The 26,661-nt window shown below is 43.4% G+C and overlaps 1 protein-coding gene across 1 annotated transcript; it reads right to left on the reverse strand.

The window, feature by feature from the left end:
- Positions 1-479: 479 nt before the first annotated feature.
- On the reverse strand, positions 480-24,550 carry RASGRP3 (RAS guanyl releasing protein 3). Its single transcript, XM_079969515.1, has 14 exons — positions 24,440-24,550; positions 23,768-23,899; positions 22,197-22,344; positions 20,593-20,766; positions 19,115-19,231; positions 18,317-18,592; positions 12,579-12,656; positions 11,513-11,629; positions 8,803-8,918; positions 7,667-7,814; positions 5,658-5,694; positions 3,449-3,574; positions 1,817-2,181; positions 480-632 (listed from the first exon to the last, which is right to left on the reverse strand). The coding sequence occupies exons 1-14, from the start codon at positions 24,442-24,444 to the stop codon at positions 624-626; spliced, it is 1,848 nt and encodes a 615-aa protein (XP_079825641.1). The 5' UTR covers positions 24,445-24,550; the 3' UTR covers positions 480-623.
- Positions 24,551-26,661: the final 2,111 nt, after the last annotated feature.

The following is a 26,661-nucleotide window of genomic DNA, read 5'->3' on the forward strand; positions in this document are numbered from 1 at the left end:
TTTAATGGAGAAAAATGTAAACCTCTTCCAAACTTCGTTGGGGTGGGGACAAAAAACAAAACATTCTGGCGAAAGCTTAAAATGAAATGACTGTGCAGAGGTATTCTTTGTGATGAGAGAATCTCAAGGCTGTGCAAGTCTTCAAGTGCCACCCATTTATGACGTAGCTGTGAGTGCCAGACAAAGAATGCAGTCTCAAAACAAAAGAACTGGGGAAAGCACATTGTCCATATCGGAACGTGTGACATTAACATATACCAAAATATTAACATGTGCCAGGCAGGTTTCCACAACTGTGATTGCTGCAGATGCCAAGGTGTCCTTGCTGGTGAAATAGTCTGGAACCACAGCTGCCCGAGAAATAGAAACAGATAATGACACGCTGGAGCTATAACACTCCTTTGTTTTCTGTCTGTGCAAGACTGATCAAACTACTTAACCTATGTGAACAAAAATAAATACGGTAACTCTGTCATTAAATTTCTTTCACAGGTGATTTTGGAAAAAACCAAACTGCTGAATTTGACAATGGAATGATGTTCAACCAAATCTGGCAATTTATGGAATATCACATTGTGCTTCCTTGAACTATCTTCCAGCTTTGCAGCAGCAGCAGCAGCCACTCAACTAGCCTGTAACAAACAAAAAATGACATAATATATATTAGATCTTAATACAATGGTACCTCTGGATGTGAACAGGATCTGTTCCGGAGCCCCGTTCACATCCTGAAGCAAACGCAACCCGCGCCTGCGCGTGCACGGGTCACGATTTGCCACTTCTGTGCATGCGCGTGATGTCATTTTGAGTGTCTGTGTGAGCGGCGAAACCTGGAAGTAACACGTTCCGTTACTTCTCAACCAGTTACGCTCAACCTGAAGCAACTTCAACCCGAGGTATTCTGGTTAGCTATTCTAGATACTATATTCTAAGGACCAAGTTATATAACCAGCAGGGTTACGTAGCTGGACCATACTGCTTAATGTAAGAAAAGATGGATCAGGCCAAAGGCTCATCTAGTCCAGCATCCTATTCTCACAGTGTCCAACCAGACACCTATGGGATGTGCAACAGCACCTCCCACTTGAAACCCCCATCTAGCATTCAGAAGCAGATGGCCTCCAATACCAGACACAGCACATAATAGTTGTTTCACGCATGAATTTGTCTAAACCCTGTTTAAAGCCATCCAAGGTGATGGGCATCACTTCATCTTGTGGTAGTCAATTCCATATCTATATGTGGTGCGAAGAGGTCCATATTTTAACCCTATGTTTCTGCAGGTGATTAATGGATCTAGTTTGTATGACATTTCCCCCCAATGAGCTGTGCCCAAGGTGGCATATGCTGGATTACAAATTAATCATGCTACCAGACGTTAAAAATCAGTAACAAAAATCCATCCCCAACTCTGGGGAACAAAATAATCTAGGCTCATACAATGCTATGAGCAGAAAGGTTTTTTTACATATAAAGTGAGCAGGCAGTCTGAACCAGCAAAAGCTGCACCATGTGACAGGTTATACAAATTAACTCTCAAGCTAGTATTCCAATTGCCAAGCTTTAATTTGATTTATTCTATTTAAATATTTTGGTCAGAACATGAACCATATGTGTATTTACATATAACAGGATGCACAACTGCCACAGTGGCAAAAAATTCCACAGATAAATTAAGTTAATGCTCATGGTCTTGAATGGTGAGCATTTGTCCTGCCCCATCTAAGAAAATTCTTAGGCACAACTTGAATTGTAGCACTTCAGAGAAAACACAGAAGCCCTTACAGTAAACGTTCAATGACATCCTATAACCCACCTCCATTTCCTGTCTTTCTAGGAGCGTTTCTGTTCCGTTCTGGTCCAACACATGTGCTGTAGTTCCTACTGCAGTGTCCATGTTGGCTTGAATGTTCGATTTTTCATTCTCCCACTTTGCAAAGCCTTTATTCTTTCCCGATTTCCCATGGAGTTTGGACTTCATTTTGGGGAAGGTGTGTGGTCCTGAATCTCCCCAACCAGACTCATGCCACAGCGGCTCTGTCTGGGTTGCTTGGCTGGTGGTTACCCGCTGTAGATGGACCGAAATCTTTCGAGAATTGCCGGTGACAAGTGTGATTGCTCTGCTATCTAGATCCTGATTTTGTGGAGTTACACTAGGAAAGTTAAATACTTCACCTTGCACTACGAAGGGGAAGAAAGAAGTAGAGATTAATTTTACTAATAACATTGTCTCCTTCAAACCAATCACCTTTTTCTACCAGGCGTGGGGAACCCATGGCCTTCCAGCTGTTCTCCACCAGTCCCAGCCAGAATGGCGAATGATTCCATGTAGACCACAAGATTAACATGAGTCAACAGTGTGATGCAGCAGCAAAAAAACCCCTCATGCTATTCTAGGCTGCATGAACAGAAGTATAGGGTCCTGATCAAGGGCAGTCCTTAATGGAGGATATTGAACATGTGCAGAAGATGGCAACCAATATTATCAAAGGTCTGGAAAGGAGGCCTTATGAGGAACAGTTGAGGGAGTTAGGTATGTTTAGCCTGATAAAGAGGAGACTGAAAGGAGATATGCTAGCCATCTTAAAATATCGAAAGGGCTGTGACATGGAAGATGCAGCAAGCTTGTTTTCTCCTGCTCCAGAGCATAGGACTCAAGCCAATGCATTCAAGTTACAAGAACGGAGATTCCAACTAAACATTCAGAAGCACTTTCTGATGGTAAGGAGCACTCTCTCTTCCTGTGGCTTCTAGCAACTGATTTTCAGAAGCCCTGCTGCCTCCAACTGTGGAGGCAGAGAACAGTCATCATGGCTAGTAGCCATTGATGGCCCACTCCTCCATGAATTTGTCTAATCCTCTTTTAAAGCCATCCAGTTGGTGGCCACTGCTGCTTCTTGTGGGAGGGAGTTCCACAGATTAGCTTTGTGCTGCCTAAAGAAGTACAGGCTGAGACCATTTTAGGCGTGTTTGATATGTGCATGTCCGCACACAAGCATATCGTACCGAACTCAGAAGTGACCTGACCTGAAAACGTCCCCAAATAGGCAGAACGGGGTGTCTGCAGGCTGTCTCAACGGTGTTTCAAATATTCACAATTTCACTTAAATGATTAGGGCAGTGCTGATCACGTGATTTGAGCAAGCTGTGTGGTTTCACAGGCAACGATCACTACTCTGGTATGGAGCCTCACATGCAAACACATGGAAGTGAGGTTTTGGGATCAGCTGTGCAAACTGGGCAACATGCATCTCACTGGAGAGGATACTCCATCTATCTCACTTCAGGGCTATTTATTGTGGGAGAGAGGTTATTGAGGATATCCTTGGGAATAAAAGAAGCTCCTTGCTTTATCAAAGCAATGGCTACTGCACCCTTGGAAACTCATGTGATGCATTGTTGCGCAACAAAGAAAACTGTTCAACAACCCATTGTTGTCCTCTCTTACCTGCTGGCAATGATGGACTATTAGGCAAAGAACCATGACTGCTACCCAGTGACATCCCTCTGGCAAACTTCCTGCAGGCTAGAACTAGCAGATCTCTGCATTGCTTATGACAGTTAGCACCGCAATCTGGAATAAATTGCCAGAGAAAAGAAAAATTGGATCTGGCAAACTACAGTTTCCAAAGAGATGCATACAACGACAAAAAAAATTCAACTCTGTAAAAGCTTCCAAAGTCTGTCTGAGGAATTTCCACGTAAGTGGCATGATGTGAGTGGAAGCCAAGCATGAAATGTCACACTAGAATAGAATCTAGGGCTGCATGCAAATTATTATTTCTGTGAAGCAATGAGAATGCTCTTTATCATTATTAACTATGATCAGCACTGACAGGTACAAACATGACAGACATAAAATGAAGGGCAAAGTTGTTGGGGAACCCTTTCCAAAGAGTTTGGAACTTCAAAGGGGAAAATGCAGCTGATACGCTTCTAATTTGAAACTGGAAGGTTGCAGGCGGAAGAGAAACTCCCCCCCTTCCTTCACTGTTTCTCCACTCCAAAAGTGGTGTTTCCTAAGAAAACCTATTTGTTAGGCTTTTTGTAACATGCAGTTCCAGTCTTGGAGTTAGTGATTACTTAATAAGGTCACAAAAGGCCAACCCAGAGCATTAGTAACCAAGCGTCCTTCCAATGTGCTAGAATTAGTTGCTTTTCAATGCACACACCATGACGGGAGATGTTAAGCAGGGTACAAGGTCTAAGCACTTTGAAATGCCAGATTTTTCACTGCAGCTTAATTTCAGCTGGAACATGCCATTAATTAATTACAAACAAACAAGAGCTGCAACAAAATGTCGCAGTGCAAGTTTTATGGTGTGGGCCAGCCGTACATGCCCTTCACAGGTATACACTATTCCACCCTGCACCCCACCCCAATTTTCTGTTTGGGTTTCTTTCTTCTGACTGATATTTATCAGCTTGTGGCTACGGCACATGCTCTGTCCCCATTGGGCTGTTTCAGGGAGGTATTTCCTCCCCAAAGGCTTGTTGTTTTTGAAGGCTTATTTTGTACATTTGCAAACTTCACAACTCCCCAAACATGCTTCCCTCTTGTTTCTCAGTTGCTCCATATTGGCCACATAGGTTTTGGCATGCACTGTCTGAATTCACTAATAGCAAGAACAGCAGTCAGTGGCACAGCATCTGACAAGGTGAACAGCTTCTAAAAGAAGCTGAGTGTTAAAATGAATTGAAGAGCTAAAGAACGAAAATAGTTTTTCAGCCTGTGAGTGATTAAGGCTGCAGTGCTATGCCTACCAGAGCCGTCTTTCCTATTGGGCTTACTGGCAAATTGTGCCAGGGCGCTGGCCTCTCAGGGGCGCCCCAGCGAGTGGGGGAACTGCGTGGCTTTGCCAGTGGCCTCCCCTTTCCCTGTACGCACGCCAGCTGTGCCCCATCAACCATATGGCTGGCGGGCATGCAGCTTCCTTCCCAAGCCTCTGCGGGAGGGGAGGGATCCCCGCAGAGGCTTGGGAAAAGGTTGACAACTCTGGGAAGTGGGGGGGTGGGAGCCTGAGGGATCTTTGCACCACGGCGCCGGATATGCTTAAGATGTCCCTGATGTCTACTTACCTTGGAGTAAGCACCACTGACTACAGTGGGACTTACGTCTCTGTAATGGCTGGGGAAACCCAACCAGATGGGCGGGGTATAAATAATAAATTATTATTATTATTATTATTAACCTGTGGTTTCCCAGGTGTTGTTGAACTACAACTCCCATCACCCCTAGCTAGCAAAGCCAGAGCTAAGGGATGATGGGAGTTGTAGTCCAACAACATCTGGGGACCCACAGGTTGAGAACCACTGTTCTAGATCCATCTGAGGTCGAAAGTGCATTGTACAGTGGTACCTCGGGTTAAGTACTTAATTCGTTATGGAAGTCCGTTCTTAACCTGAAACTGTTCTTAACCTGAAGCACCACTTTAGCTAATGGGGCCTCCTGCTGCCGCCACACGATTTCTGTTCTCATCCTGAAGCAAAGTTCTTGACCTGAAGCACTACTTCTGGGTTAGCGGAGTCTGTAACCTGAAGCGTATGTAACCCGAGGTATGTGGCATTGCTCATTTGCCAGCAATTAAGAGATTCATTATGTTACAAACTGGAGGGACTATGACTTGCAATTGGCAGCCCCACATTATTTACAGTACCTTTGCATTTGTATCCTTGCTTGATTATACCCCACAGCTGCAATTAAAAGACAAAAGGTATAAAAAGGTATAAAAAAGAAAGCCGGAAAGAAAACAACCTCATTATGAAGGAAGGAACAAAAGGCTACAAAAGTGCAAACAGGAAATTACTGCTCTCAACACCCTTCCTGTTAGAAAGAGCTCTCCATTCATCTGTGAGGCTTAAGGTAGCACACTGGCCCTCACCATTTCCAGGACCAACAAGTGAGGCAGCACAGGAGAACTGACTCAACAGATCACCATAAGGACTCTGGGCTGGATACACAATCCTGCACACTCTCAGTGGTGTACACACAACAGTTGCTACAATTCATATCTTATAAAATACTGCATTTTGATGTGGTTTTCCCACCAAACCATTTTCGATTTGAATTGAGAAAAAGAATAACCTAGCTACATTTTAAGCTGTTAACATATAGACACAGTTTATTTCTACATTTTTAATTCATTCAATTTTGGCACACAGTCGAACCTCCGTTTATGTAACCCTCTGGTTGCGTAAACTTCGGGATGCACGGGCGGCAAACCCGGAAGTATTTTACCGGGTTTTGCCACGCGTGCATGCGCAGAAGCGGTCCTCAGGTTGCGGAAACCTCAGGATCCAACTGGACCTCTGGAACAGATCCCGTCTGCAACTGGAGGTACCACTGTATTGGGATTAAAAACATTGAGATTTTTAAAAAAACAGCAGTTAAGTTGCAATTTTGTGCACTAAAATTGAGGAATTTCCACCCCACAGTCCAAATTAGGCCTCACAAGCATCCCAATTTGTCCCATGAGGCCAGTTTCTTCAAACCATACCCACCTGCCCTGCACCTGGCATCTTATGTGACATCAGGTGAGGGGCAGGTAGAGTTGCTACTGCCAATGCATAACTGGGAGCCTTAAAGGGCATTCACAATGGAGACTTCCTGTCACAACCAATCAGCTGATTGACAGAGACAGCAAGCCAGCAGGAATCAGCTGCACTACTGAGTTTCTCATAGGAACTCCATAGTACAGCCGACCCGTGCAGAAAAGCAGGGCTTGAACTGAGTGCCTACCAGCAGACAGGCATTTGATTCAAGCTCACTGGGATCCGCTGTGCCATTTGCAGTTGACCCCTGCAGAAAAGTGGAGCTTGAACTGAGTGCCCTATTACCTGATGGGTGCTCAGTTCAAGCCCTGCTATTATGCAGGAGCCAACTGCAAATAGACCCGGTCAGCTGATTGGTACCTCAAAGCACCAGGGGACTTGAAAGCACCTTATCACCTGATGTCACTGTAAGGTCAGGTAAGTAGCAGGTGGGTGGTTCTGCCCACCTGACAAATTTGACCCATTTCATACAATGACTGGATTTGATTCCCCACCTCTGCTATCCACATTGGCCTGGGGACCAAGTCCCATGAGCTCGGTGGGACTTATTTCTGAGTAGGCATGTATGAGACAGACAGACGAAGCGCTGTACTGTAGGTCAGAGTGCACAAATGCGTGCCCCAATTTTCAATCCCTGCTATCTCCAGGGAGGACCTGGAAATATTCCTGTCTGAAGCCCTGAGCTAGATAGGCTCATGTTCCTATGTTCCTAAGACTGCACTGTAGGGCTCAATTTCAGACTCCAGTGCCTTCAGTTACAGGCATCCTTGCTTTTGATACCATTCTCTTTTTTTTCCAAGTAAATTTTTATTGTTTTCCTTACATATTCTTTTCCAACAAATTGTAACAACGCCATACATTCCCTTTGACTCTGCCGAGTCACGACCCCCCTCCCTCCCCACAACTGGTATATTTAACCCCTTTCCATCGCTTTTGATACCATTCTCATATGGTTTATTTAGACGCTCCTACAAAACAAGTGTGTGCGGTTGATGTTTTTTACATTTATTCAAGCCGTTGAAACAGAGCAGGACAAAAAGTGTATTATAAAAAATGAAGAAACAAATATGTCTTAGCCCACAAGTACATTAGAACTGCACTAATCCATACTTACAAATCCAGCACAATGCTCACAGAACGTTGGCTTAAGATAGGTCATCTCCTGAAAGTTATGTATAAAACCTGGTCCCATTTTACACTGCAGCTGTGATTTGGCCCTCAGAAAATACGCCATCATTTCTCCTTTGCTGATACGGCCATCCCTGTTTCAAAAGAAAAAGAAAGGGGGGGGCGGGAGGGGAGGTGGAGAGATCTGTTAGTTCTAAACCACAGATCGGGTCGACTCCAACTCCCATTATCCCTGACTACTGGCCAGGTTAGCTAGGGCTTATGGGAGTTGGAGTCCAACGACGTCTGGAGGGGACCTCATTGGCAGCCCCTGCAACAGATAAAACAGAGCACCCTGTCCCTTCTCCATGGGCACAGTCTCTCTTGTTTTAGAAAACGATACTGAACAACAGAACTTTTCACCTGCAATCCTCATAGCGACTGACCAATGAGTGATCAGTTCCATGTAGCTTATGTATGATGCAGAGTTTCATGAAATAATCAGTGGGTTATATACAATGCTGCACAAATAGACTTTTACAAGCACAACGGGACTTTCTCTCCCCTCCTGCAGTCCCTCAGTCTACTCCACAGGGTTCCCAAATTCTTGCCAGCGGTGAAAAAGGAAGGGAAAGTCCACTTGTATGAGTGGAAATCTGTTCCACTTGGAATGGTAGGGTAGGACACAACCCAGGTTAAATAACAGGCATTCTGTGAGTATTGTTCATCCTTTTTCCTTTCTATTTATAATAAGTTCTACCTATGTGGCCACAATCCCTTAAACACTTCTGATTCACCTATGTGCATCAGAACCTGAGTTTGGACCCTGAACTAAACAGCTTACACTGTGTGGTCACTCTCACATGTAAAATGGGAATATTAATCACTCGTTCCATGGGCTGTTTAGATTATGAGTGAGAGAAGGAAACGCCAACACCCACCTGGTCATTCTGGATACGGCTGGGTATAAATTAAAACAAATTTAAGTAATTTCTGTTTGTTTCTTGACACTTCTAAATTAAGGCTTCAATTCTATGCACACTTATTTGATAGTAATCTCCACTGAACACAGTAGGGAGCTACCTCTGAGTAAACTTGCAGAAGGTTGCACTGCAAAACCATAACAAGAGCAAGACCACTTACTGATCTTTGTCTAATACACAGAACGAATCCAGAAAAGGGAAATTAGCTGCAATGCTTTCAAAGTCTTCTTGAGAGATGTAGCCATCATGGTCGTGGTCATAGTTCCTAAAAACAGACTGAAAAATGCAAGAAAATTATACAGTGGAAAGTAAAGAGCAATAGATTATGACAACACAATTTCCCTTAAAATCAGAGCCAAGTAAAATGATAGCAACCATTAAATGAAGAACAATACTGAAGGTCAGGTACTATATGCCGAATATCTTAAAGCAAAAACCAGCTTCTAACAACTGATTGTGGGACGCAGGAGGCGCTGTGGGTTAAAGCCTCAGCGCCTAGGGCTTGCCGATCGAAAGGTCGGCGGTTCGAATCCCTGCGGCGGGGTGCGCTCCCGCTGCTCGGTCCCAGCGCCTGCCAACCTAGCATTTCGAAAGCACCACCGGGTGCAAGTAGATAAATAGGGACCGCTTACCAGCGGGAAGGTAAACGGCGTTTCCGTGTGTGGCTCTGGCTCTGGCTCTGGCTCTGGCCAGAGCAGCGATGTCACGCTGGCCACGTGACCCGGAAGTGTCTCCGGACAGCGCTGGCCCCTGGCCTCTTAAGTGAGATGGGCGCACAACCCCAGAGTCTGTCAAGACTGGCCCGTACGGGCAGGGGTACCTTTACCTTTTCAACAACTGATTCATATCAAGAACTGATATGTCTATATCATACTGAAAGATGATTCAACTAACCACTAAATGAAAGCACACCTCCCCCTTTCCTAACATATTCTCCTGTGCACTTCATTCATCAATCTAAGGTCCTACTCTGGGTGTCCTTGCTAACTTGAGTTGAGCAGGAGTCTACCAGGAGCAGGGCCTTATCAGAGGTGACACCAACAATGTGATATTCTGTGCAATCGAGGATGAAAGAGAAACCTTCACATTTACTCAGAGGTAATTTGGACCTGATCCCTGGATCCTATTGATACGGACTCTGTAGGTCAGCTGCGGAGTAAGTGAACCTCCACTTAAAGGCCCACCAACAGAAAGGTAAATACATTTATATATTCATTATGGATTTTAAATACTGTGCTTTCCAACCCCGCAGGGTGATTGGGGGTTGTTAATGGTGGGGGTTTGTAATAAAGGAGCTGCAGTTCATACATGCTGCCAGGGATACTGTTAGATCCTTAAAGAATTTGGAGCCCAGGTCCAGAATTGCAGAACAAATTGCACATGCCAATTTATATGTATAGAAGCTTCTGGGCAAATTAAGATGTCAGGGCTAGGATCTCACCTAGAGCACCAAGCCACCCTTATAAGGTAGGAAGCCTGTGGTCCTCTGGTAGGTGTTGGATCCAATTCCCAGCAGCCCCAGAAAGCATGACCAAGGCTAGCAATGATGGGAGTTGTAGTTTAACTACATCGGATGGACCACAGGTTCATCACCCCTGCGAGAAGTAAAAACAAAAACAAAAAAACCCTTAAGCTTCTAGGTTTTGGGAAAGGGGAGGAGATCTGGATCGCAGCACAGAAGTCCTGGAACTCCTTCCTGCTGAAAATGCTTCTGGCCAGCTGCCTAGAAGTTTAACCAGAGGGCACCTTGGCACCTCAGTACAGATGGAATTGCCGCCTGAAATTGACTCCTCTTTGACAATGTTCGTAGCCAATTAGACCTATTGGACCCTGTAGAGTGATAATTATAGGGTGCATTAGTCCTCACTTCCACAGTGTACTTTAGGCATGATTTCCCACATGAATTTTGTTGTTGCTGTTTAGTCGTTTAGTCGTGTCCGACTCTTCGTGACCCCATGGACCCACATGAATTTAGATTCTGTCTAAAAAGGATGCCACATGCGCTGAAGTGCACCTATGCGCAACAGCACATGCCCATGGTTTCTATATGGCTTTCTACCTATGTAGCATATTCTTGCTTGTGAAGCAGCCCTAAGAACATTGCACATCCCATGACCGGTTTGCCAGTCATAACTCATTCCACTGGAATTGATTGGTTTTCAAATATAATAACAGGAAATAAGTTCTTCAACTTGTAAAACTGTGCTTTATGTTTTAAGCCTGCACCAACATATTCACATACTATGCTATACAATCCTATGCATGTTGAGGAACTGCATCTCTAATCCTTCACTGACGCCAGGAGTGGGGAACCTTTGGCCCTCTAAGTGCTGCTCAACTACAACTCTCATCAGCCCTGGTAATCCTCGCCAGGGATGACATCATCATCATCATCATCATCATCAATTTTAATTTGTATACCGCCTTTCTATCTTACAATACTCAAGGCGGTTTACAAGCTGAAGAAACAGAAAATGTACATCTTCTAACAATCTAATGCAATACAAAACATAACTTTAAAATTGGCAGCCTACATCAAAATAGCAACATTCAACCATTACTTAGAATAGTATAACATAATAATAACATATAAAAGTTAAACAGAAATCCAATCAACAGTTATAATAATATCTAAACTATAATCAGTAAAACAACGGCAAGCCATAGTAGTAGTAGACATAGTAGACAGGAGTTGTAGTTCAGCAACATCTAGAGGGCCAAAGGTTTCCTGCACCTGACTGACACCCATGTATACCTTGAGCATACATACATACATACATACATACATACATACATACTATACATACTATACATACATACCTTGAGCATACTATACATACGTCATTCTGAGCACTCTCTCAAATACTTACATCAACTAGTTTTTGGATGTGTTTGTTAATAAGGTTTGGGTCAGGTTTCGGTATGACTCCAGACGCCCATTCAAGTGGCACCACTGTCTTGTTAGGGGTTGTTGGAGAGGTAGGCTGCTAACAAACAAAATAAAAAAGGATTTTTAAGACTCACTGTGAATGAAGTTAAGGGTGACTTCTCAAAGGATGCACAGCTTGCTGCAGAGTGAGTCCAAAGCTGTGTTTCAACTTTCACATGAGATACAGGCTGTAAGTCATTACCCCTTATAGTAGTGCAATACTTAAGCTTAGTCTAAGAAATAGATCACAAGTGAAAATAACATTGCACCAGAAGGAATGGCTGCAGTGAAGATACAACATCACACTAATATGGTTGTTCCATCGGCACAAGCGTTTCTGCTTGCCTGACAGAATGATCTCCACTCCCCCACCCCAAGTGCTCTCCTGGGTCCCCCCTCCAACTGGCAATGGGGGCAGGGGGGAGGAGAGGGGGGAAAGCCTCTGCCGCACTACAGAAACCGCTTGGTTGAATCCCGCCCTGTGTCTGTTTGTTTTTTAACAATGTGACTCTGTTTCCTTCTCTCTCCAATTCCTTTGCATATTACTACAATGGAAGAATGAAACGGCAACAATGAAAGGCAGTGACCGTCAACAATGCCGTCACTGTCCCGGGTGCCTGGTAATCAATGAATAATCAGTGACATTCTACTCTAGAGTGTTGGGCACAGGTGAATATGCAATAAATAAACAAAAAGTATCGACAATCAAAAATGGCAAAACTTCTGAAGCAGGAAGCACATTTCGTTTTTCAATTGCGTATGCAGCAATGCAATTTTACTTCCAACTTTTCCCCTTCCCCAATTTCTCATACAAAAATAAGGTAAGGATTTGGACCATTTTGCATTCCCTCCCATCCTGCTGTGAATATTAATAAGGGGGAGGGAGTAGTGCTGGATCTTCCTGACAGAGAAGCATTTCTTAAATAAATAAGAAAGTAAATACTACTAAAAAAAGCCCAAGTATATTACAAAGTTATAACACTCCTAAACCATGAAAAGTTACATACTGATTTTGAAGTCCTTGGCTCGAGCACCAGTGAGAGCTTATAAATATCATCTTCTGTGTGGTAGAGATCCAGGGAAAGCTAAGAGTCAAACCAAAATAATAATAATAATAAAGCATTATTTTAATTACTGGGGCGGAACTAAAGAAGTGTAACAAAATAAGAGAAACATAACTCCAACGGCTTCAGAAGATCACAATATTTCAACAGACACAGTTGTGGGGGGAGAGTCTGGGCAGTGGTGTAGGAGACCTCTTCAGCACCCGGGGTGGGGTGCCAAGGGCCGGGGCGAATCACCCACAGGGGTGGGGCTAATGACCCATCTGCGCACGCGCGCCCTCGGCTGCCCTACAGCCGGGGGAGAGGCAGCAGCCAGACAGCGCGGAGCCTGCAGACACCCGAGATGTACAGCTCAGGCGTGCTGCAGGACCCGCAGTGAGTGCCGCCTGCCATTTTGTCACCCCCCCTCAGGGTGACACTTGGGGTGGACTGCAACCCCCGCACCCCCCTTCCTATGCCCCTGGGTCTGGGGTGCTTGATCCTTTCCCCACCCATGATTTTTCTGCTGCAAGGCCTCTGTGCAGTTCCAGATAGTGTTTGTCTGCAACTGCAAACATGAGAAGAAACAGAGGCTGTTTTGTATAGAAACTGTACTGAATGCCACAGTTTTTGGTGGAGATAACACCAAGGTTGCTATCTCCTGAACATAGTCCAAGTCGGGCTACTTTTCTTCCTGCTTGCTTTTTGCCCCAGCGCAAAACCTTACATTTGCAAACAAATCTCAATACTCATAAACAGTGCTTATTTTCTCAATTTTTTTAAAGGGGTACTCTCATTTCCCCACTCATATTGAAATACTGCCCCTCAATGAAGCCAAACTTAGATTCACAAAATGTTTAGGGGTATGCGTACCCCTGCGTTCCCCCAGAAAAAAGCACTGTTCATAAACATAAATCACGACACAGAACAGAAATTGACCCACACATCTGCTTCAGCATCAGGTAATATTCAAAGCATAAAATCACGACGATCATATTGAAAAGAGGGTGGTGATCTGCTATCTTTGACAGTTGTGCAGCAGAAGGAATTTTGGTGGGACAGATTGACAAGGGGTGCAAAGGGCTGCACCTGCAGAAATTCCCCTTTCCACACAACTGTTAAAAGTCAGAAGATTCGGGTCTCCCTTTCACTGACCACAGGGCCATTCCCCAAAATGCATTGTGCAATAAGAACACGAGAGCTGCGTAGGCTGGATGACAACATGGTACTGCCTTTGGGTCTGATCCAGAAGCTCCAGCTAATGCAGAATGCTTCAGCTAGACTAGTGATGGGGAAAGACTAACAGCAACACATGACACCCACCTGCTACTAGGTCAGGTTCAAGGTTCTTGTACAAAGCCCTGAATAACTTAGGTCAAGACACCCCAAAGACTGTCTTACTCTGTACACTCCAAGTCAATCACTGAGATCATCTGGGGGAACACTATTAGTGGTCCACCATGGACCAGATGCAGGACTTATATCAATGAGAACTTGAAGTTATGCTTTCAGTTCTGTGATCCCAACTCTGTCAAACTCTTTTTCCTGAGTTCCAGATGCCTGGTTAACATTGTTTTATTTCAGGAGGACTTTGCATCATGAATGCTTTTCTGATGTTTTAAAATGTTCTATGTTCTTTGTTTAAACCCCTGATGTATTAAATTTTTGAGGTTTTCATTTATATTTTCATCATTGTAAGCTGCGAACGAGTCCTAGATGTTGAAAAGGGGGAGGTATCTGTAAAAATAATTATCCGCCTTCACCAGCCTGGTGTCCTCTAGATGTTTTGAGCTACAAGGTCTCTTCAGCCCCAACCAGCAAGGAAATAAAGCACCATTTATCTTTTCTGCCCTCAGCTGAGTATCTTGGATCAGTCCTAAAGCTGTTCATGTGACTCCTAGGGCTATTGCTGTGCTGCATAAATTGCATTTCCCCCTCTTTTGCTCACCTTGGTTTTTCTTCACATTAAAGTAAAGGTAAAGGTACCCCTGCCCGTACGGGCCAGTCTTGACAGACTCTGGGGTTGTGCGCCCATCTCACTTAAGAGGCCAGGGGCCAGCGCTGTCCGGAGACACTTCCGGGTCACGTGGCCAGCGTGACATCGCTGCTCTGGCGAGCCAGAGCCGCACACGGAAACGCCGTTTACCTTCCCGCTGTTAAGCGGTCCCTATTTATCTACTTGCACCCGGAGGTGCTTTCGAACTGCTAGGTTGGCAGGCGCTGGGACCGAGCAGCGGGAGCGCACCCCGCCGCAGGGATTCGAACCGCCGACCTTTCGATCGGCAAGCCCTAGGTGCTGAGGCTTTAACCCACAGCGCCACCTGCGTCCCTTTCTTCACATTAGGTAAAAATAAATAATTGAGCCAATCTTCAAAGCTGCCCCTGGAAAAGGAGAGGGAGGCTGGCTTTCCAGCTTCCAGAGCAGCCTCTCTGAGCACTGTTCTAGCAAGGCTTCCACACAAAAAGGTACCACTAATCAGAAAATTGACAGGAAGAAGGAACAGGTCACTGCATTTTGCAATAGGGAAGCTGAACACACGAGCCCCTTGACCCTGAGGAACAGTATGGCCTGAGTACTACATGATTTTGCGGGTCTCATATTTCCACCTAGAGTCATTCTGTGGAGAAGTGTGTCCCTTTTCTAGTTGATAGGAATCTATGTGCCTCACTCTCATACAGAGCAGCAGCAGCTCCAACATGCCCTGCTTTGTCCTTTGTACAGATTTTATATTTAAAAGTGACTTCTCTGAGTTAGTTTCAGTCTGATTAAAAAGAACGTATTCACCACAGTTTTCACAGACTGTAAAAGCACCTGGGGCTTTCCAGATATTTGCATAGTTTCAGAGGTGGTACAGACCACAGCATACAAACTATTGTTCTGTGCTTCAGTGTACCTCCACTTTCCACACTAATTATAACTGTTAATTCATTTATTGTTTGTATAGTGCACCACCTAAGCAAAACAACATGGAGCCCTGCCTCAAACTGCTTTCAATCAGACGTTTGACAGCTGCGATGGAACAATCGAAGGGGAAGGGTAGAAAGTGCAAGGAAAACAAGAGATGAATGTGAGAAAAAAAACACATTTACATCCTTTGTTTCTGATTTAGGGCCCAAGGACAACAGCCTTAAATTCACTTATTCTTAATAATACTGTTCTGAGTTTGGGGTGGGGAGTAGGCAGCAAGCCAAGACCCTTCTAATTTCTGGATACGGCAAGTGTTAAAATCTAAGCAAGGATTCGAATTCCTGGAATAGCCAGGCTAGCTTCCTGGTATGCTAATGGGTCATGAAGGTAGAAAAGGGAAATATGCTAATCCAAAAGTCCCAAGTCACATCCATTTCAGGGTGCTTCCATTTCAAAGGTGGTTGAATAAAGATCCCACTGCACAACCCTTATTCCCTGAAGTGTTTCTTTGAATCCCAGGCTATGTCTTTAAACACTGTAAGTTTTGAAGTAGCTCGTGTTGATCCGAACCCACAGCCCCACTAGACACAGGGATGGAGGCTTGCATGTTGTACCAGCTGCAGTGGACATTACTTCTGCAATACCGCCTCAATGCTAAAACTGATTAGTTTTGATTATAGGAAAGGCAGTGGCAGTTTTGTAATGAGTCTTTGAAAGAATGGCCTTGAGTGTCTTAAAATTATTATTATTATTATTATTATTATTATTATTATTATTATTATTGCAGTCCTGAAAATGTAAACAATAACTGCAACAAATTATCAGGGCAAGAATCCTCCAGGGAAGCTTCTCTGTATTTTGCTATAGGAGATACGAGGTTTGCTCTCACTAAGGCTTTAGCAGAGCTGAAAGAAGCCCATTTTGCACTTCAGCTCCTTATACAGACTGAATTATATAAAATTCAGCAAAGCGCACGTCAACACCAACAGCTGCTGCCAATGTTCAGACTGCTGCAGTGACGTGAACTGCATGCAATCTTCCTGCAGCCCACTTTCCCCTTCAGTCATCTTGTTATTTTGCTGCAGCCGTATCTATCAGGGTGGGAAAAGTTTCAATGTATTTACATGAGCAAAGAATAGAATGGAAGAATACCAAATATCCAGATATAAAACTGGACCAAGGATTCCAGAGGAAACAAGAGTGTAAAATACAGCGCTCCTCACAATCTGAATTGACCCCATTTGGGCAAGCTGCAGAAGGCTGCTTCTGAACTGTTATTTATACTGTACTACAGTGTGAGAGCCCTGCCAACCTAGCAGTTTGAAAGCACATCAAAGTGCAAGTAGATAAATAGGTACTGCTCCGGCGGGAACGTAAACAGCGTTTCCGTGCGCTGCTCTGGTTCGCCAGAAGCGGCTTTGTCATGCTGGCCACATGACCCGGAAGCTGTATTCCGGCTCCCTCAGGCAATAAAGTGAGATGAGCGTCGCAACCCCAGAGTTGGCCACAACTGGACCTAACGGTCAGGGGTCCCTTTACCTTTTACCTTACAGTGTGAGAGCAGAGGTGGAAATGTTACAAAGATAATAATCTGTTCCTTTGCTGTCAACTGACATTCAGATGCTGAACATAAAATATTTATTTTTTAATATGGAAAGAGTTCTCTTGGCTTCCAGCTACAACAGCCACATGGACACCCTCCCTATTAAAGCTGGATCTCTCTGGCTACCTAACTATGAGAACCAACTGCATGGGGTGGATATCACAATTGCATCTTCATGCTTATGAATCTTTCTGGTCAGCCATTGCTGGAGAAAGAATGCTGAGAATGTGAATGCTGAGTCACAGGACAAGTTGGAGCGAGAACATGATCCTGGGTGGCCAGACCCTTTAAAGGGCCATGTGAGCTTGTGAGACCCCACAAGATCCCAGGGAGGATCAGACCCTCTCCTGGCCATGGAGGCTGCCTCGCTGCCCTGCAAATCAGTATTGGCATGGAGATGTGCCAAACTGTGAGTTGTATTAAAGGAGCTTCAGCTAACATTGTGGTTCAGAAGGGAAAATGTGTGCCCACAAAAATAATTGTGTGAAAGAAAACAGAGAGAGTACACCCAAATTTGTTTATTGTTCTGTTATGTAGCTTTCAATATTCATTCCCTGCCCTGCCCCATCGCTGTGACACACAAATTAAGACTTTAAAAAAAGGCTGAAAGAATTTTAATAAGCAGGCTATGCAGCAGTGATACTACTTGTGTGCATGTGTGTGGAGGGGCATAAGCAGGGATGCCAACTTGAATAAAATACTGAGGGGCCATTAAGCTTTGGTTTAGTGTGTTGCCCAAACCCAGGCTTGTGGTTCAGTTCTCTCCTTACTAACCATGAACTGGAAGCTATAGTTTGGTTTACCATGTTGTACAAACCAGGCCAATATCAGTGCACATTCAGCAGAGGGTGTGAATTTATTTTATCATACGACAAGGATAAATTATGTGTGCAAATTGTTCATCAAAGTTGTGAAATGAATAATCTACAACGTAAAATGAAGTATTTGAAGAAATGAAGTAAGTCTCTTTGCAGGTTAATTCCCACCTAGCTGGTATCTGAATATTCTCATGTCTTTATCATTTTTATTTCTCTCTAATTTATTTGGGGTTTTTTCCAGAAAATGTGCAATCTGTTCTATTAGTAAGTCTACCAAATTCACCCCTGCCTTTTACATCTCCTCCTTGCCCTCAAAGGAGACAGTGATGGAAGGAAAAGGAATGTTTTCAAATTCAAATTTAACGGAACTTACTGTTAGCAGGTTAATTAAATCCATGTTTGGCTCAAGATGGTGAGAAGCAGTCTGCAGGGAAACCAGCTCACTCAAGGTGACTGAAAGCTGCTGCATTTTTACTATGTTGACTTTGTTCTCATTGATCCAGTCTGGAAAGACGACATGAACGGCTATCAGGTCCTTCAGGTGGACTCCTAAGATTGGGATTTTGAAGCCAACACAATCAGCAAAAGCTTTGCGGTAGCTGCAGTAGTTCCCATTGGAAGAGACTAGCTCGGTCATTTCGTTCCAGTCCTGTAAACAAAGTATAGAAGAAGCAAAACTCCGCAAAAGCATCCTTAACATTGCTTTGATTTATCTTAAAAAGGCAGCGCTTAGGAAAATCATACTGGGAGGACTGGAAACCTTTTCTTGGCGGGGGGGGGGGGATGGCAGTGAGGGGCATGATCCAATAACAGAAGCAACTCACACGATTTCTTCCAGCACATTTTTGAGGAAAGATCATAGCTCAGAAGGAGTTCACATAGTTTGTATGCAGGAAGTCCAAGTTCAATCACCAGAACCTCCAGTTAAAAAAGAGATAGTGGGGTAGGAAAGAATCCTGCCCAAGATGTTGGTGAGATGCTGCTAATAAACAGACTGGGCTAGATGGGCCAAAGGCCTGACTCAGTATGAGGCACCTTCACTTGTTCTCAGTCTCCCTTATTCCAGTAAGAAAGGACATCTTTTTTAAAGATTACATTTGAGTTTGCTAATGTTCCTCTATATAATATTTACACAGACGTTGAGTCCATTACAAGAGAGGTGCTCTCATACCTTTGAAACTTCTGAGGAAAGGTGAGAATGAGTTTCTTTGAGACGTGAAATAGAGCTATGGCTTAGTCCTCCCACAACAGCCATCAGGGTATTGAAATTTTGAAGATGAAGAAGTTTCTGTAGAGAAATTAGACACATTGCTTACTTGTTGATGAAATGTTACCTGTTTCATTGTTCTAACAAGCCAAATGTATGTCTCTATCTGCAATCATACACACACTTACTAGATAATCCAACTGATAATAACAAGCAAAGGTCCTGCCAACCTAGCAGTTCGAAAGCACGCCAGTGCAAGTAAATAAATAGGTACTGTTGTGGCAGGAAGGTAAACGGCACTTCCGTGCGCTCTGGCACTCGTCACAGTCCTCTGTGCACCAGTAGCGGTTAAGTCATGCTGGCCACATGACCCAGAAAGCTGTCTGTGGACAAACGCCAGCTTCCTTGGCCGGAAAGCAAGATGAGCGCTACAAACCCATAGTCACCTTTGACTGGACATAACCATCCAGGGGTCCTTTACCCTTTTACCTTATAGTTATTTGTTCCAATGTGCAAGGCCTAGAATAATAGCTCTTGACTGTTGGCATGGTGCCTGATGAGAACTATGTTAAAAATGAAAGGCAAAAAATTGTTTGCCAAACTGAATTTCTTTTTTCTCTCTTCAAACTATCCTAGTAGAGTTATTAATAAATGAACTTTACTGGGACATCCCCAAACCCACCTAAATGTGTAAATGATGAATTATTAGCTGGAATAATATTACCAAAATCCTCTAATCTTGAATCAAATATTTTAGAAGTTCCTATCTAGAAGCAAACAAAACTAATATAAACCTTATGAACAATAAATCACCCATGACAGTAGGATTCACCACTGTATTTTATAAGAAAATTGAGGAATGCATAGTTCAACAATTAATATGCATAATAATGCCATAGCTACAATTAAGTTGTTACAAAAGGCATGAGCAGAAGCTGAAGTGGTAATTATAGCCCATTTAGGTACAGATCTCTTACTCTAAGGTTCAAAGCATCCAAAACTGGACAGCTATCATAGCAGAAAGGCTTAACAAGTTGATAATAATCAAATATAGGCAGCACTTATTTTCTCTATGCAGAGAAAACATTTGATTGGCTAGAGTGGAAGTTTTTGCACTGGAAAATTTTAATGCAGGAGAACAATATCTTTGATATACAACAAATCTACAGCAAGAATTTACAACAGCAAATCCCTTTCACAGTCAATAATTTACAGAGGTACAAGAAAAGGATGTCCTTTGCCACCAGCACTGTTTGTTGCCTTCCCCACCCCTTCCCAACTAGCCACTTATATTAGGAACAATATCAAGATACCTGGAGTAACACTGGGATAAACAGAATGTAAACATAATCCTTATTATGAACACTGTATCTGGGCTTCCTACATACCCTCTTTATTTTGGACCTCCATACCACAGTATTTCATTCCAAGGTCATTATTACCTGTGCAACATTGATGAATTTTGTGATTACTTCTGCCCTTTGCTGAGGGGTTGGTTTGCTAAGGACCATCAACTGGACCCACTTGGAGATGCCATTAAATAAAGCGATTGATCTTTCCAGAGTTGGGTTGTTCTCCAGGCAACCATGGATCACATAGCTCTGATAATCTGTAAACTAGACAAATTCATTGTTATATGGCTTTTCTAAACCACAAAAAGGACATATACTGGAGTAGACCAACATTCCCTGGTAAGATCTTTAACTTAGGAAATCTGACCTTTAAAAAAAAAGTCCTCAGTGCACATAATTTAATTATTGTTTGATGAACACTGCGCACCCTTGAAGGACAGGGAGCACTACTAGCTTTCATTTCTGTTTGGATGAGGAAACACAGTGAAGCCTTGTGGTATCTTTGCAATATTTCTTTTCAAAAATGAAACCTGAGCATAAGCAGAAGTCCTTGCGCAGGGCTTACACTTATGGGACTCATTAGCTGAATCCCACCCACAGATCTGCAGCTTGCCAGCAGCAAGCAGCACAAACACCTTGATCCAAGACATTAGATCCTCATGGAACTTCCCCATTTGTTCACAAAGGATGCCAACAAAACCACCAATGAAATACAGAAAACGTCTGTGGACACAAAGGTGCCTGATGATTTGATGGTGGTTCTAAGCAGTTCCCTTGTAAAAACTATGCGGATCTTTAAGGATCTGTGTTTTGGATCCATATTTTTTTTATCACAGTAGTGCTGGAAAGCATCCGATCCATTATTTTCATGGCTTAGTTAATGGGACACATGTGACCTGTGATTTGTAGGTGATTTGTAGGGGGAAACTCATTAAAAAATAAGCAATTTCAACAGGATCTACTTTACTGGATCCAGTTTGTGTGTTTGCATATGCACACCTCTCTCATAGACACAATATCCCCCAACTCCTGTAGCACCCCCATTTCTGGCAGCCGTCTCACAATCATTCTGTTTTTCCTCCCCATGTCTCCTACATCACTCTCCTTTCCATCTTACACTTTCAGTCATTCCCCTTTCTGTTCAGCGCATCAGGTGCCAAACTAAACCTTGAAAAGTGCATCAAGCCAAAAGAAGAAGTAGAAAAGAGCACTGCTGTTCTTCCTTCCTCTTTCACCTTTAGGTGCTTTTCAAGGTGAAGGTAGTGGTATGATAACCACTCTTTCCACATCAGAATGAAGGGAGAAGTAAGCATGGGGGCAGGGAAGGTGTAACAGGTTTTGTGGGTGGAAGGAAAAATAAGGGTGCCTACAGGCACTGCACTGATGACCCCAGAATGCTACAGCCAACAAGCAATGAGTAGACACAGATCAGCCAGCACTGAGGCTGCATACACACCATTCATTTAAAGCGCATTTAAATATCTTGACTTCACCCAAAGAATCCCAGGGAATGTAATTTGTTAAAGGTGCTGGGAATTGTGGCTCTACAGCTACAGTTGCCAGAAATCGTTGGGGGAAGTAATGCACATGGTGTTACATGGTTTGAGATTTGATGTAATGCATATCCAGAGTCATGGAAATGGGCAATAGGAGCTGTAAAGCCCAAGTGCCGTAAGAAATTGTAGGTTTCTTACAGAGATCCTTCTGAAAGATTTATGCTCCAGAAAAGTGAGGTGCTCGGCAAGCTCAATGGGTTCCAGGTGATCAAACAGCAAACAAGCTTTTCCCTTCTTGGAAGGTTTTTTCCTTTGTGTGACTCTCCTCATCCAGTCATAAGAGGGACTGCAAGAGAGAATGATGAAGCCACTTTCAGGATCTGACACCCAATAATACAAACATGGAACTAGAACCCAGTGATGGCACTGCCAAAAACCCCCTGCATTTTGTTTGTGTGAAGTCAAACAGTGATATCTCCTTCAATTTAGATGTTCCACAAAAAAGGAAATAAAAACCAATTTAGCTATGTCTTACCTAAACAGAGAGGACGCAGGTGGCGCTGTGGGTTAAAGCCTCAGCACCTAGGGCTTGCCGATCGAAAGGTTGGCGGTTCGAATCCCTGCGGCGGGGTGCGCTCCCGCTGCTCGGTCCCAGCGCCTGCCAACCTAGCAGTTCGAAAGCACCTCCGGGTGCAAGTAGATAAATAGGGACCGCTTACCAGCGGGAAGGTAAACGGCGTTTCCGTGTGAGGCTCTGGCTCGCCAGAGCAGCAATGTCACGCTGGCCACGTGACCCGGAAGTGTCTCCGGACAGCGCTGGCCCCTGGCCTCTTAAGTGAGATGGGCGCACAACCCCAGAGTCTGTCAAGACTGGCCCGTACGGGCAGGGGTACCTTTACCTTTACCTTTACCTAAACAGAGAGCTGTTTTGAAACTTTCTGAAGACGAGTCTGTAAGAATAGCTCTGTTGGATCAGAACAAGGGCCCATTACATCCAGCACCTCAGTTTCTAATGGTAGTCGATGTCAGTAGCAGCCAGTGAGGCAGTGTGTGTATGGGGGGCACCACTGCTCTCCTGTCTTTCCAACACAGCAGACATGGGTGAATGCATAGTGAGAGAGTGGAGGGATGAGGAGCTTTGTCCCATGCCATGAATGGCAGCGAGTGTCAGACTGGCTCCTTTACAATTTGCTGCAGTGGGCCAAGTTCCCCACAACTCCCTCTTCCCTCTCGGTAAGCGCCAGTGGCTCATTGTGTTGGGAAGACAGGAGAGTAATGGTGTCTGTCCTGTGCCACCTCAACAGCTGCTGCTGGCTGGCCTGGTCCTTCCTCCAGGTGGTGCACAAATCCAGGGCATGAAGGCAACAGCTCTCTTTCTTTCTTGTTTGTCCCCAGCAAATGGCATTCAGACATATATTACTTCTGAACCCGGTGAGTCAATTTAGTTATCATTGCTAATAGCAGTCAACTGAAGTAGCAAACACAGAGTTCTACTTCATTACACATCAGAGAGACACGTTCCAAATTTTATATTTATTTTAACTAGTGGCTTTTTTCTAATAAAAAAAAAAATAACACCACAAAGAACAAGAAGAGGAATTTAAAAAAATGTTACAATGATCAGTACTGGGATGACAAGTTACCTAATTATTGTTCTCTCCCACCTCCTTTACCCTTTTTGCTGTATTGCCACAGCTGTCAATATCAATATGCAATCTTACTAGGAAGTCCTGGCTGAATAATCAGTCCTCACAGATGGTAATCCTTACATGCTAGAGATATCAATAAGATGGATGTGCTCTTCGTAACCTAGGTGGCTGGCTAGTTCTTGAAACTCCTCAGTCAGACGAACCAAACCAAGGTCCAGATTGAATTCTGCAGGAAATTCCAAAATCCAGTATCTGAAATCATGACAGCAGAGTTATTTAGATATCAAGCCATGGAGCAACTTTGTGCTAAAAGCCTAACTTACTCCACCTTTTGGGAAATGAGCCTCCCTTAAATCAAATGAATTGACAGCTCGGTTGGAGAGAACTTTGGGCCTTGAATTGCACTGGCAGCAGTAGTCCTTTGGGTGTGGGTTCATCCATCACACACTGGTGTAATGATGGGATGATCCCTAACCATTAAAGCTTTCCCTGCCATGCAAACATTTATAGTCTCTCAAAACATTTCTATACCACCTAGCACAGAAATCTTGGGGTGGTGTAAACAAATGGGGGGGGGAGCACATCCATATTAAAATCATCAGAATTCTGAGTTGTTCTCCTCTAAATTCTACTGATTTTAATAATATGCGAAGTTCTAATAAAATGTATCTACTGAAATTAACCACCACAAAGGCGTGGGAGCAAAAACAGGTTTTCAAAAGAGGACACAAAGTGTTTTTTTAATTATTCAGAAAACATACAAACTTCCAAGTGGAGCAAAATTGCATTTACCTCATGAAGTAGCAGATTTTTAAGCGAATTTCACTGCAGTTTTCCCCACTAGCAGCTCTATATGTAGCTTAGTTAAAGAAAAAGCCATGCCTTTTGGTTTCAGTGGCTTTCTAAGGTTCCATTTTCTTGTTCAATTAAGCACTTGATAAAATGATAAACACTATATTCAACACAGCACTTGGTTTTGCAAGTATATTATATTTTTATTATACCCTGTCTTGGTGCCATATTGTGATGGAAGTGTGGACAGGAGTATTTTAAATAAGATAAACCAAACAGAATAATGAAAAAGTCACCAAGAAAATGTCTAGAATACAGGAGGCCAATTAATTTGACCCACTGCTAACACTGGCCATTAGTCTCCAGCAATACAGCAAGTCTTTCCAAAATAGCCATTCTATAATGTATAGAATGCATACAATGGTGTATACACCATTCCTTCCAATGATGACCAGTTTGAAGTCAAAGGAGAAAATCCAAGATTATTCAAGTTCATTGCTAAAAAGCTATCTACACTGAAATCATACAAGTAACTACTATTCAATAAATAGAGTATCCAAAAGGATATAGGGAGAGAAGTTTTTCTGCCAGTTCTGTGGATGGTAGATACCATCGGTGCATTAAAAGGAAGGTTCGTGGCAGATGACTGTTGCTCAGTTCCCCTCTGTGATCTGCAAAAACAGATATATAACATTCCAAGGTGGATAACGTGCATTAATGAATGGTACCATGTAAAAATAGGCACATTAAAAAGTCAAATGGACATCTCTCTCATACACACACACTTTCTAAAGTGATATTAGGAAAGGTAAAAAAAATATAGCTTACTATTATTAGCAGTGAGATGAGCACATTTATAAAGAAAGATTAACTCACCCATGATATCAGTATAAGGATGTGTGTACACCAGCTGTTTTTCCAAGGTGACACGATTTTAACCTCGGGAGCATTTTGTGCCTTCATGTCTTGAAGGTTGCTTCACACATTACATTTTCCCTACACAGTGGTAATATTTGTGTAAGAAACAGCATGTTCTGCAACATTTCAACTGAGGTGAGAGTATCCTTTTTACCACAGCAGTTGATCATGCCACTATCCCTCTCAGCAAACATGCAACAAAGAAAACACTACAAACGATACACAGAAGTTTCCTTTATGCAGGAAGAATGAAATGTGTGAAAAGGATCAAGATAATAACAGTTCTACAAACCCTCGATTAGTCTTGCTAAATATTTTATAACGTCTCTCTTCCAATCCATTGTCTAAACTAACATTTTCTTATCCTAACTTTATTCTTTAAAACAAACAAACAAACAAACAAACTCAGCTGACTTTGCAGCATTCAACCCATTCACATCCAGCCCCAAGTAGCATCTTGTTAATTTCTTTCCCCCTTTTCTTGTTTGGCAATGGGTTGACTTTGCATAGGCTCAGCAACTTCATAGTCCACCTCAGGATTTCCCATCTTCCTCCCCTCCCCCCCAAAATAACCACATCCAGATTATTATGATTATACATGTGCCAATAGTACACATGCAGCATTATTTCAGGGGAGGGGAAACCCACCTACTCAAGAGACCAAAATCTCTACTAGGATGAATTACGTTTTTACTAGACCATTCAAGGGTCTCTTGTGGCACCTGAAAGACTAAGCACTTTTTTATGGCATAAGCTTTCATGGATTCAAGGCCCTTTTGTCAGATCCGACAAAGTGAGTTCACAAAAGCTTATGATGGACTTGGGAAGAAAGGAAGACTCATACCGAACATTTTGATGCAGGTGCTTAAAAGTTCATCCAACGTTGCGGCTTTCCCAAGTGTATTGGACCCCATCGTCCTTTAATTGTTAAAAGAATGAATACACTTCCACCACATCAGAGAAGGGCAGCGGCGGCGGCAGCAGTGGCAACCGAGGCTCCATTAGATGTCTGTCAGTTGCATTATCTGTACCACTTCACCAGAAAACTGGAAAAAGAAATAAGGTGGGGAGGAGAGAGAACCAGACTGCAGTTTTATATGTGGGCCAAACATTTATGGTTCAGCTCATCTTTTTAAAGATGATGATGATGATGATGATAATTAATAATATGCCCATACAAGAAGTGAAATGCAACTTCTCAGCAGAACCAGCTCTTCTTGTTTATATATCTACACCAGGAGCAAGGAACCTTTTTCAGACTGAGGGCTGTATTCCCTCGTAGGCAACGTTCCAGAGGCCACATG

This window comes from Podarcis cretensis (assembly GCF_951804945.1).
Source record: "Podarcis cretensis genome assembly, chromosome: 3".
In the NCBI taxonomy this organism is placed as follows: Eukaryota; Metazoa; Chordata; class Lepidosauria; order Squamata; family Lacertidae; genus Podarcis; species Podarcis cretensis.

Excerpts from the sequence above, each read along its gene's own strand:
- RASGRP3 (XM_079969515.1), bottom strand. Across the intron at positions 20,767-22,196 it reads AATCTTTCAGAAGGATCTCT|TTTACAGATTATCAGAGCTA; the intron begins GTAAGAAACCTA and ends GAATTTGTCTAG. Across the intron at positions 5,695-7,666 it reads GTGAGCATTGTGCTGGATTT|CTGTGGGGTATAATCAAGCA; the intron begins GTAAGTATGGAT and ends TTTTAATTGCAG.